Source organism: Clarias gariepinus, chromosome 2 (assembly GCF_024256425.1).
Source record: "Clarias gariepinus isolate MV-2021 ecotype Netherlands chromosome 2, CGAR_prim_01v2, whole genome shotgun sequence".
In the NCBI taxonomy this organism is placed as follows: Eukaryota; Metazoa; Chordata; class Actinopteri; order Siluriformes; family Clariidae; genus Clarias; species Clarias gariepinus.
In genome coordinates, this window is record NC_071101.1 from 47,872,998 (window position 1) to 47,886,326 (window position 13,329).

A 13,329-nucleotide genomic window follows, 5' to 3' on the forward strand; every position below is an offset into this window, starting at 1 on the left:
ACTAAAATCAAAGTACAAACTAAACATAAAACTAAACATAAAACTAAACAGAACAAAAGCCCACACATGTGACAGTGGTAATACCCAAAAATGCTCGACCCAGTTTCCCAGTCTAAACAGCTATTTATAGATTGGTTGATGGCTACCTCGGTTCAGGTGTGCACTGCATCACCTGACCGAGGTGCCTGCTGGGAAACTGAGTCGGCCAACAAAAACTACAAACTAAAAACAGTGACCTCTAGTGGAGGACCCTTACAATATAGTCATAATACCAATACAGTTATTAACTACTATTTAAAATTTTAACTTAATAAATAATGATTTACCTGCTTTTACTAAAGTTAATATTATGTGAACAAATTAAAAACGAATACTTGCATTTTTTGTTTTATTATTAAATACATTTTACAAAAGCATGTTGTGTACTATACAGTCTTTTATGGGTTTCACTACACACACCATAGAAGCATCCACACTGAGCGAGGAAAAATAGTAAAAAATAGAAAAACTTTATGAAAAATAAATGTAAGTAAATAAATAAATAAATAAATGCATAAATAAATATAAATAAACTGTTTAAAATGTATTTATTAACAAGGCCAAAGAATTACATTAGGTGTTTCACAGATAGGAATAATTAATGTCTCCACATACTGTATTCATGTACTAAAGGTAGATGAAACGGTTGACAGAAAGTATTGAAAGTATTCACAACCTCGCTATTTTTAGCTCCGCCTCTCACACTCTCTCACACACACAAAGATCCATGAAGTTCTGTCTCTCAGACTGTCTCTTTCTCTCTCTCTCTCTCTCTTAGTGTGTAAGTGCAGGAAAATGGCTGAGGCCAGTATTTCAGTAGATCAGTTTTCAGTGGATCAGTTCATCTGTCCAGTGTGTCTGGATCTCCTGAAGGATCCGGTGACTCTCCCCTGTGGTCACAGTTTCTGTAAGGTGTGTATTAATGGTCACTGGGATCAGGAGGATCAGAAGGGTGTCTACAGCTGTCCTCAGTGCAGAGACACTTTCACTCCAAGGCCTGTTCTACGCAGAAACAACATGCTGGCTGAAGTGGTGGAGAAACTGAAGAAGAAGAAGACTGAAGTCCAATCTGCTTCTCCTGCTCACTGTTACACTGAACCTGGAGATGTGGAGTGTGATTTTTGCACAGGGAGAAAACATAAAGCTGTCAAGTCCTGTCTGATGTGTTTAGCTTCATTTTGTGAAACTCATCTGAAACCTCATTATGAAGTTTCTTCCTGGAAAAAACACACATTAACTGAAGCTTCAGCAAAACTCCAAGAGAAGATCTGCTCTGAACATAACAAGCTGATTGAGATCTACTGCCGTACTGATCAAATCTGTATCTGTTATTTGTGTATGATGGATAATCACAAAGGACACGACACCGTCACAGCCGCAGCAGAAAGAGCTGAGAAACAGGTGAGAATGAGAAAGATTTCCAGGATGAGGTTCTTAATTATAGTTTATATCTAGTAACATGTGCACAGAGTTGTGTTAGTTACACATAAAAGTGATATTACTATTACTATTAATATATAAAATATGAAATATTAGAGTGTGCGACTTTTTGGCTAGATAATGTTTGTGATATATATAAATACACACACACATACACAGTTGAATCTCAGCAAATTAGAATATCAGCAAAAAGGTGATTTATTTCAGTAATTCAGTTTTGAAAGGGAAACTCATATATAGATTGATTACACACAGACTGATATATTTCAAGTGTTTGTTTCTTTTAATTTTGATGATTATGGCTTAAAGCTAATCAGTCTGTGTGTAATGAAGGGCGGTATGGTGGTGTAGTGGTTAGCACTGTCGCCTTGCACCTCCAGGGTGCGGCTCGATTTTCGTCTGTGTGCATGGAGTTTGCATGTTCTCCCTGTGCTTGGTGGGTTTCCTCCGGTTATTCCGGCTTCCTCCCACAGTCCAAAGATATGCAGGTTAGGCTAATTGGCATTCCCAAATTGCCCGTAGTTTGTGAATGGGTATGTGAGTGTGTATGTGTGTGCCCTGCGATGAATTGGCAACCTGTCCAGGGTGTACCCTGCCTTGTGCCCTAAGCCTCCTGGGATAGGCTCCAGGTCCCCGCGACCCTGAATACAGGATAAAGCGTTATAGATGATGAGTAAGTGAGTGTGTATTGAATCTATATAATGTATGAGCTTCAGTTTTTAAATTTAATTACTAAAATAAATCTTTAAAAATAAAAACTTGTTAAGGATATTCAAATTTGTTGAGTTGCATGTGTATACACCAAGTTTGTCCGTGTGGAATTTTATTGCCCACTCATAGATGTGTTTTATAAAATGTACAATGACATCTGGTGAATTTTGAGATCAATGTCAATTTTGGGGTGTCTGTGTTTTCAGCGTGGCATAAATGCAGAAGCAGAGATGTTTGCAAAGGATGTTCTTTTTAATGATATTATAAAACAGAACTGAAACAAATCACACTTGACATGAAAATAAACCAAACAGGATTCTATATAAACTGAACAAAATCACGAGCGCAACAAACAAGTTTATTGTAACAAATGCAAGACACCAAGCTGAACTTAAACAGGCTATTTATAATAAACCAAGTAATGAGTCACCTCGGTTCAGAGTCCCATCATCTGACCGAGGTGCATCCTGGGACATAGTTCCAAACAATAATGAAACCAAAAAACACACAAAGAGTCTGGGCCAATTGAAGCCCTCTAGGGGTTAACCCTTACAATCAACTAACAACTTTTGAACAGTTTTTTTTTTACGGATAAGGGCGTTTTTCACTGAAATTTCAATTTAGCATATCTAAAATATCTGTTCCTGTGCGCTGATAGAGATGAAATAAAGCCCATACGTTACCTCAAGTTCTGTCATTGAAACCCAATTACAAAGAGACAATCAAACATTCCAAAAAGCATATTGGTGTTCTATTGCTAATTTTAGGCAAATGTCTTTCACAAATATCTTAAATGTGCGGACACTGTAACTATACTGTATATATACTGCATATATCATTATCGCATCAATGAACTGAAACTAAAAAATTATTTTCTTTTTGAGACAATGGCCACTGTTAAAGGCGTTATATAAATAAAATTGAATTGAATTGAACTGTGGTTTACTCGGTGACTGAGTGATCCTGCACTTCCCTGTACTCAGACTTCCAGTGGTGAGACCTGAGGTAGTGTCCACCTCTCCTCCCCTCCCCGTCTCGTACACTCAGTGAGAGATCTTCTTGGGCAGTAACCTGCCTCACAAACTAGAATCAGGGCACCAACCATACGGTGGCATGAAAAATGTAACCTGCATTGAAGGAACAGTAAACTGATCACACAAATGTCACCACCATTACAATTTATTTATTATTGTTTCACGTCTGCATTGTGCTGCTTCACCAACATGCTGTTCTCTGTGGCTGCCCATGGCACCGATATCTAAATCTGACTGTCAGCTTCTTATGGTTCCACATTTTGACCGAACTAACCACAAGCTTCACCTGTCACTCACATTTGAATATGTCACATGATATAAACATTCCTCTACATTCTGATAGGCGTATGTGTCACGGTCACCATCACTGCATGTGCTCTAGTGAATTATATGATTTAAACATCAATTTCAAATTTAAAAACAGAGAGAGAGAGAGAGAGAGAGAGAGAGAATAAACATGAACATAAACAAAGCAGAAATAATGTTCTCCACTCCACTCTTGTCATCATGCTGGATAAGGGTTTATGTCTCTTAGATCCAGTGAAGGGAAACTGTAACACTACAGCACACACACACACACACACACACACACACACAAAACATTCACAGCTCTAAGAAATATGTATGTTTGTATGTAATGAATGATCTTACTATGTAAGTACTTTATAAAAAGCTGAATGTAACTGTTCTGTCCTCAGAGTGAGTTAAAGGAGGAGCAGATGAAATCCCAGCAGAGAATCCAGGAGAAGCAGAAGAAGGTGCAGGAGCTGAAACAGGCTGTGAACACTATAAAGGTGAGCAGTGAGCAGAGACAGAGCTGCTCCTAGAAACACACACAACATGGACAACATGGAGACATTTAGAGTCGCAGTAAGAGAGGGAATGATAGATGAGCTTTAAATCCTGTGTGTGTGTGTGTGCGTGTGTGTGTGTGTGTGTGTGTGTGTGTGTCCTAACAGCGGAGTGCACAGACAGCAGTGGAGGACAGTGAGAGGATCTTTACTGAGATGATCAGCTCCATGGAGAAAAAGCGCTCGGAGGTGACGGAGCTGATCAGAGCTCAGGAGAAGACTGAACTGAGTCGAGCTGAACGACTCCTGGAGCAACTGGAGCAGGAGATTGCTGATCTTCAGAGGAGACTCACTGAGCTGGAGCAGCTTTCACACACACACGATCACATCCAGTTCCTCCAGGTAACACTCACTGTCTGATCCACACACACAGCTGTTCCTCACACACTCTCTAAAACACCTCCTGTTAATGGAACAGTGAATGTCCTCTGATGTCACAAGTGTGTTTTACATTTAATCTGCTTTCTGTAGGCTTTAGCTTCTGGACGTCGGTCTCCTATAATAGACAGACCAGACTTTCAGACATCCAGCATCAGTGTCCATCAACATCTCTCATTTGATGGAGTGAGGAATTCTCTCTCAGATCTGAAGAAGAGACTCGAGGAATTCTGTGAGGAGGAATTCAACAAAATCCCTCCACATGGTAAGAGGAGCTGTTCCTGCTGGAGAAACACAATGATGGACGTCTTTACTCGCTCTGTCAAGTCTTATTTCTTAGCAATGTTCCTGCTGACCTTCCTGCAGACAGTTTGAACTAAAATACTGATTTAAAATGAATAAACTGACTGTATCACTTTAAACTGTTTCCATCTTTTACAACCTGATGATGCTTTTTGTCTTCATTTCCATTTTTCTCTCCACAGCTGCAGCAGTTCAGATCTTTTCACCACCAGAACCACAGAGCAGAGAAGAGTTTCTGAAATGTACACACACACACACATGCACACACACGCACACACACAAACACACATATTTACATTATTATTATTATTATTATTATTAAGTACTATTTCTTCCATAAGCAGAATAAAAAATATTAAATACTGAAGTTTTTTTATTTCTTTGGATTCAATTCTGAATGAACATTGAGACATTTCTCCCTCAGATATCAGCGCACACAGACAGCTGTCTCACTCTTCACATGAATATACAGTATTTTGTGAATTAAACCCAACATGTTCACATTGTTCAGTTTGTTTTTCTCTTTTATTTTAGTTTTCTGTTATCTGACTCTGGATCCCAACACGACACATCGTGACCTCATTCTGTCTGAGAAGAACAGAGCGGTGAGATACATTGAGGGAGAGGAGCAGTACTCTGATCATTCAGAGAGATTTATCTCCTGGTGGCAGGTGTTGTGTAAGGAGAGTGTGTGTGGACGCTGTTACTGGGAGGTGGAGTGGAGCGGTGGTGTGTCCATATCAGTCTCATACAAAGACATCTGCAGGAAAGGACATGGTATTGAGTGTGGGTTTGGATGCAACAATCAGTCCTGGAGTCTGCGGTGTCGTTCTCCTTCTCTCTATTTCTATCACAACAACATTAAGACTGATCTCAGAACTCAAACATCCTCCAGAATAGGAGTGTATGTGGATCACAGTGCAGGAACTCTGTCCTTCTACAGCGTCTCTGACACGATGAAGCTCCTCCACAGAGTCCACACCACATTCACTCAGCCTCTGTACGCTGGGTTTGGGGTCTACTGGTCTGACTCTACTGTGAGATTGTGTGATCCAGAATAAAGTGCGTAGTGTTTTGTGTAAAATTCCTACACATTGTCACATTGTTGCTCAGTCATCTGTCTCACTAACACACAATCCAGCTGCACAAACAGCTCAGTAATTTAACACAGCAACAATTAAAGAGTAAATATTAACACTGAATATAGTTTAATAAAAATAAACAGATGTATTATTAAATGTATTAAATGTATTATTATAAAGTTGTATCTGTGTGAAGAGCCGTGGTGAGATTCGGCACATCAGACGTCACTTTAGAATAACTTTATATTTACATATTTGAAAGTAGATGTTTAAAACTGACCACACACACATAGCTGAAAAACATTATGAAAGATACTTTTTTTGTTATTCTGTTAAAAAAAAGTTTCAAAACATATTGTAGCGTTTTAGGAAAGAATGTTGAAGAGACGACTGAGCTTAATTGCTGCCCAATGCAATGGCTGGGAGTACTTTTTTTTTGCACAGCACTGTATAGCATGAGCAGCACATTCACACACAGAGAAGCATGTAGCATGAACTGGAGCACATTTAACAGGTCACACACTCAACAAACATGGCCACTAACCCAAACACCCTTCCCCAACATGGTGAACACATAGCAACCCGTCCCGCAAAGCATGATGGTCGTCAGCCGCCGCCCCGCCTACGCCACGCTGCCCCCATCCGAGCTGTGAACGTCCCCGGTCACCATGACGAACTCAGTCTCTGAGGCGTGAAAGCGCGTTGGGAACGATGGAGTCCTTTTACGGGGGAGGGATGAGCGCAACATTGTCCTGAGGCGGTCCGGCCTCCGCAGAGTTCAATGTTTCGCTGGTGTGCGGCTGGTAAGGCGCAAGACGGTCCCGGTGGAGCACAACTCGCGCCCGCCCTGCCAACCGCACCCGTAGATGACATTGGAGAGCTGAGCAATTACTGTACAGGGGCCCACCCAGTGGGACATAAGCTTGGCTGAGAGCCCCCTCTTTACATTTACATTTACATTTAGGCATTTTGGCAGACGCTCTTATCCAGAGCGACTTACATTTTTTATCTTATTATACATCTGAGCAGTTGAGGGTTAAGGGCCTTGCTCAAGGACCCAACAGTGGCAACTTGGTGGTTGTGGGGTTTGAACCTGGGATCTTCCGAACCGTAGTTTAATGCCTTAACCACTGAGCTACCCCTCTTCCTTCGGGAGGAATACACCCATACCTGCTCTCCAGTAGCAAAATCTCACCCCCGGCTGTGAGTGTCCACGCCCATACGCTCCATAGGTGCCCCCACCCTAAAGTCCTGCAGCGGTGCCTGCGAGCGCTGGGTGGGGCCCTTCTCCTGCTCGGCGATGAGTTGCTCACGGTCCAGCTGTGGCACAGGCGAAACTATGCTTGGCGCTCTAGGCGACGCAGTGACTCGGCTGCACGTCGGCTCAGACGGCTGATCGCCGAAGAGTCCGGAGAACTGCGCGAGGGGGATGTTCCTGATCAATGGTCTCAGTCGGCAAACGCGCTCGCTTCACCCCAGTAATCTACAGCGCAACAGCGAAACAGTGGAACCAGTGTCCACGAGCGCCCGTAGTAATTTGCTGTCCAGCACACAGTTGACATAAATCCCAGCGCGGCTTCCCAAACGTCCCGACTGGAAGTTGAATCCACTAGTTGGGGAACAAGAACGGTTGTGGGAGGCGGCTTCCTCTTAGCGCCCCCCCCGGAGCTAGTTTACCGGCTGCTAGGGTACGCTGTCTCTCAGGCCTGAGAACGTTGCAACGGTAGTCTCGAGGTCCCGTGCCTTGGCATCGCCGCGAAACCCCGGAGACTTGTTCGTTGTCTAGCCGCGACGGGTAGCCCTGTCCCCGGCTAGGTTCACCTACCAAGCGGCCCTGAGCAGCACCTCAGAAAGGGAGGCTGGTGCCGCTAACCTGATGTGCTCGCGGAGCCGCGGCGGTCAGAGTCCCCGGAGAAATGCGCGACGAGCTAGCTCTTCCTGCTTGTCGAGGAGCTTGTCCTGGCTCCATCCGGAAGATGCTCTTTCTTCCGTAGTTGCTCTGCCACTCGGTGGCCTACTTGGATCTTTTGTAGGTCCTCTATAGTGCGCTCCAACTCGTACCTCTCCATCCCACTTCTGACACCAATGTAGCGTTTTACTGCCAGGAAGGATGTTGGAGAGACGAGTGAGCTTAATTGCTGCCCAATTTTTAAATCTTCTAAATAAATATATTTATACTGTATGTATGTAACACCTGTGTAAACACAGACTTGTATTATTATGAGTAATATTTATGTCATGAATGTAACTAGGAAATTAATTAAAATAAAATAATTCAGTTATAAATCAATATCTGTGGTTTAATACAAAGATCAGCTGTTATAAATTCTATTGTCATTAAATGTCATTGAATATCATAGTCAGTACAACAGTAAAAGTCTATGAGGGAAGTCACTCCCTCATAGACTTATCTGTTACGATTTATCTGTGTTTCGAGTAGCTGCTTAAGAGAAAATATTAAAACACAAACACCGAGTTAAACTTTAATACGTATTTAAGACACTTTTTGTGAGGGCGTGGCTCTGTGACTTGGTGATGGATCCAGAAGCAGGTGCAGAGGCGCGGTGTGAGTAACTTTGGTCGAGCTCCATAGAAACGTGACTGTGTCAGCAGGTGTGCGAGCTTGGAGCCGTAAAAAAACATATACGTGGTGTCAATGCAGAGAAGTGAAGATGAGCCGTAGTCGAAAGAGCACGAGTGTGGGTCAGAGCCGTGAAATCCGTGAGCGTGGTGTCAGTGCCGAGTCATGAAGCTGAGCCGTTGTCGGAAAACGAAAGGTAAAGTCCAATGACGTTAAATCCAAGCGTAGTAACAATTCCGAATCGTGAGACGAGAGGCAAAAACGAGAAGACAGGCGAGGTTGGCAAGGTGAAACTAACATGAACAAAAAAGTGAGAAAACTGCAGCGATACAACACACAATAATCCAGCGGCGAGACAGCGCTCTGCGCTTCCTTATAAGCCGGAAGAAATCAGCGACAGATGAGAAACCGGTATCCCGGCGGGGCGGTCCGGAAGGAGCCATGACAGCGTGGACAATTTATGATGCGTCGTAGCTGGGACACATGAAAGGTGGGGTGGATGCATCGCATGGACGATGAAAGTAGGAGTCGGACAGCGCACGGGTTGATTATCCTGGTTATTGTGAAGGGTCCGATGAAACGGGGAGAGAGATTGCGTGAAAGTGTCTTTAGGAGGATGTCTCTGGTGGCGAGCATGACTCTGTCAGAACCATTTTCTAGGTAGAGAGAATCATTCCCAGACACCAGACGCATCCCAGAGAGACACACGGGGCATCCATGTGACGAGATCTTCAGCCAGAAGCGGGGCACCAGGATGGGTCAGACAGGTCCGGAGGGCAGAGGGAGTCTGGATCACTGGCAGCTCAGGAACGACATGTGTAGCTCGACAGAGAGAGAGAGAAAGAGTGAAAGGGGGGGACAGGAGGAGAGAGGAAAAAGAAAGAGGGGGGAAAGAGAAGAAGAGGAGAGGTGGCAGTTATGGATGGTCACAGTCACACAATGTATAATGTGAATGTATATTAACTGTAGAGTGCAAGCAGAGACTCCGGCAGGACTAACTATGACAGCATAACTAAAAGGGAGAGCCAGAAGGAAACACAAACATGAGGGCTTCCTGACATGTAAAGCAAACAATCACCTCACCGTCAGCAAACCTGAGTGATCAATGAGAGTGAGGAAGACAGCATCCAAACATACCAGTTCACCATAATACTCTACGCCCATGAGTCCCCTAGATCTGCTCCTTTACCTATGGCAAATCTATTTATAAAAATGCTTGGCTAAATAAATAGGTTTTTAGCCTGGACTTAAACACTGAGACTGTGTCTGAGTCCCGAACACTATTTGGAAGACTATTCCACAACTTTGGGGCTTTGTAAGAAAAAGCTCTGCCCCCAGCTGTATTTTTCATAATACGCAGTACTGACAAGCAGCCTGCATCCTTTGATCGAAGTAGGCGTGGCGGATCGTAAGACACTAGCAGTTCGCTCAGGTACTGCGGCGCGAGACCATTTAATGCTTTATATGTCAAGAGTAGTATTTTAAAATCAATGCGAAATTTCACAGGGAGCCAATGGAGTGAAGATAAGATAGGGGTGATGTGCTCATATCTTCTGGTTCTGGTGAGGACTCTCGCTGCTGCATTCTGGACTAGCTGAAGCTTATTTATGCATCTAGCTGAACAACCAGACAGTAAGGCATTACAATAGTCCAACCTAGAGGTGATAAAAGCATGAACTAGTTTTTCTGCGTCGTTTAGCGACAATAAATTTCTTATTCTGGCAATATTTCTGAGGTGAAAGAATGCTATCCTGGTAATATTATCTACATGTGCTTCAAATGAAAGGCTGGAATCAATAATCACACCAAGGTCTTTCACTGTTGCATTTGATGGAACAGAAAGGCCATCTAAAGTTACGGTGTGATCTAAAATTTTACTCCTAGCTGTATGCGGTCCTATGACTAGAACTTTTGTCTTATCCGGATTTAGCAGAAGGAAGTTAATTAGCATCCAATTTCTTATGTCCTGCACACATTGCTCAATTTTAGTAAGCTGTTTTTTCTCATCAGGTTTTGCTGAGACATATAACTGTGTATCGTCAGCATAACAATGAAAACTAATACCATGCTTATGGATTATGTTGCCCAGAGGAAGCATGTAAAGGGAAAAAAGCAGTGGACCTAAAACTGAACCCTGCGGAACGCCAAACTCCACTAGAGAACATGCAGAATAATCACCATTTAAGTCTACATACTGATAACGATGGGTCACATAGGATCTGAGCCAGGAGAGGGCTGTACCCTTAATTCCCACTACATTTTCTAATCTGTGAAGAAGAATAGCGTGATCAACGGTGTCAAAAGCTGCACTGAGGTCAAGTAATACAAGCACTTCTGTGATGTATGTGTTCATGACACCTCTCTCTTGGTGGGTTAGGGAGTATAAACGACCCTTTGGTGGGGAAGTGCCTGGGAGGAGGTCGATAGAGGAGTCATACGGTCGAAGTGGTGGGAGCGACATGGCCCAGGTCTTGCTGAAGACCTGCTTGAGATCATGGTACTCAGTGGGGACATTGGAGATATCCGGAGTATCCTCAGGTTTGGCTGGAGTGAGGAGTGCGCGATGAGAGGAGCGAAGACATGATGTGGCACAGAAGGGGCTCCAACCCATAATGACCAGCTTGGTCCAGTCAATCTGGGGACCATGGAGAGTTAACTAGGGGAGGCCCAGGACCAGGGCGGCATGAGATTTATTTATAACAAAGAGGCAGATGTCCTCAGAATGATTTCTCGACAAGCTTAGAGTAAGCGGAAGCGTTCTGTGTGTGATGGACGGGAGGGGGCGATGTTCTGGGAGTCTGTCGGGAGGAGCGCCCTCAAGGGCTCCCAGTCTGACTAGAGGGCGCTTCCTTTTACCGGGCAGTCCTTGAGTATGTTATCTGAACCCCTGCAGTAGAAACAGGCTCTCTCCAGGCGACGGCAGTGTCTCTCCTGCCCGGAGATGCGGGTTCTTCCCAGCTGCATGGGCTCATCCTGATTGCTCTGAGATGGGGGAGAAGACGGGCGGGGTGCTCTGGGAGAAGGTAATCTCCTGGCGGGGGCTGACCTCCGGGTCAGTCGTCTAGAACGAAGACGTGAGTCAATCCTCCCCGCGAGATCCATAAGTTCGTGGAAGTTCGCGGGTGACTAGCTCATCCTTGAGTACCTCTGACAACCCTTCCAGGAAAACATCCGCTAGGGCTCTGTCATTCCACCCACTCGAGGCGGCTAGGGTCTGAAACTCAATGGCATAGTCATACGCAGGGCGCCTCCCTGCCAACGTGAGCGCGATCAAAGACCCTCCTCATCTCTCCTGAAAAGTCTTCAAAGCTTTCGCAACATGGATCATGAGAATCCTAGAGGGCCGCACTGCACTCCTGGGCCCTTCCAGTAAGGAGCGTGATTACGTAGGCCACCCGGGATCTTCGTGATGTGATCTTGCTTGCAGCTCAAAGATCAGCAAACATTGGGATAAGAAAGATCTACAGGTTCCAGGTTCTCCTCCGTAGGTTGGAGGGGCTGGTAGGCGTGGCTATCGGGCTTTGGGGTTATGCCCCGAGCTGTATGTGCCTGGAGATGCTGCATGTGGGCCGTGACATCAGCGAGTGTCTGCCTGGTGGTGGCGAGTTCCTCTTGGTGCTTTCCAAACAGCGCGCCTTGACTCTCCAGTGCTTGTCTCATTCTGTCCGATCCTGCTGGATCCATGATGTGCCTGGATTATTCTGTCAAGGCGTGGCTCTGTGACTTGGTGATGCAGAAGCAGGTGCAGAGGCACGGAGTGAGTGACTTTGGTCAAGCTCCGTAGAAGCGTGACAGTGTCAGCAGGTGCGTGAGTTTGGAGCCGTGAAATCCGTATACGTGGTGTCAATGCCGAGACGTGAAGACGAGCTGTAGTTGAGAGAGCGGAAGCGTGGGTCTGAGCCGTGAAATCTGTGTGCATGGTTTCACTGCCAAGACGTGAAGATAAGTCGTAGTCGAGAGAGCGCGAGTGTGGGTCAGAGCCGTAAAATCCACGAGCGTGGTGTCAGTGCCGAGTCGTGAAGCTGAGCCGTTGTCGGGAAATGAAAGGGAAAGTCCAATGACGTTAAATCCAAGCGTAGTAACAATTCAGAATCGTGAGACGAGAGGCAAAAACGTGAAGACAGGCAAGGTTGGCAAGGTGAAACTAACATGAACAAAAATGCGAGAAAACTGTGGCGATACAACACACAATAATCCAGCAGCGAGACAGCGCGCTGCGCTTCCTTATAAGCCGGAAGAAATCAGCCGCAGATGAGAAACCGGTGTGCCGGCGGGGCGGTCAGGGAGGAGCGATGACAGCGTGGGAAAACATAACCGCATGATGAGAGCCTGACGGCATGGGAAAGGAAATGTCAAGAGTCTTTTGATCAGTGCGAAGGCACTGAGAGCGTGACACTTTTATTTCAAGTTGCTGTGAAGAGAAATGTAAATTATATCAACTTAATAAAATTCATTTAACTTCACTAAGTGGCACTCAGAGCCTGTAAAAAAATATTAAGGAAATCATTAAAAAATAAATTTTTAATGCATTTTCAATAATAAAACACTACCACAATAACATTTGATGACGTTCACATCCCCAGAAAGAATTTTATGTCTCTTACTTTTTACACATTTATATGAAAATGTTAGAGGGTCAAAAATGCGGGTTCTTCCCAGCTGCATGGGCTCATCCTGATTGCTCTGAGATGGGGGAGAAGACGGGCGGGGTGCTCTGGGAGAAGGTAATCTCCTGGCGGGGGCTGACCTCCGGGTCAGTCGTCTAGAACGAAGACGTGAGTCAATCCTTAAAGCCAATACAGTATGTCTAATTAGAAACTAAATAACAGTTTAATATGAGGCACATTAGCAGTGTATGAGCAGTGTGTTCATTTATAAATCACTGCGGCATAGAGAACAAATATTCTCTC

At 44.5% G+C, this 13,329-nt stretch overlaps 1 protein-coding gene across 1 annotated transcript; it reads left to right on the plus strand.

Moving 5' to 3' along the window:
• The first annotated feature begins 777 nt into the window (after positions 1-777).
• Positions 778-5,978, plus strand: LOC128515064 (tripartite motif-containing protein 16-like). Its single transcript, XM_053489081.1, has 6 exons — positions 778-1,440; positions 3,923-4,018; positions 4,184-4,429; positions 4,547-4,718; positions 4,939-4,998; positions 5,291-5,978. Exons 1-6 carry the CDS (start codon positions 835-837, stop codon positions 5,815-5,817), a joined length of 1,707 nt encoding a protein of 568 aa, XP_053345056.1. The 5' UTR covers positions 778-834; the 3' UTR covers positions 5,818-5,978.
• The last annotated feature ends 7,351 nt before the right edge of the window (positions 5,979-13,329 follow it).

Coding starts and splice junctions, on each gene's coding strand:
- LOC128515064 (XM_053489081.1), top strand. CDS start 835: ATGGCTGAGGCCAGTATTTCAGTAGATCAGTTTTCAGTGGATCAGTTC. Junction 4,430..4,546: donor TCCTCCAGGTAACACTCACT/GTCTGATCCACA, acceptor TGCTTTCTGTAG/GCTTTAGCTTCTGGACGTCG. Junction 4,719..4,938: donor CAACAAAATCCCTCCACATG/GTAAGAGGAGCT, acceptor TTCTCTCCACAG/CTGCAGCAGTTCAGATCTTT.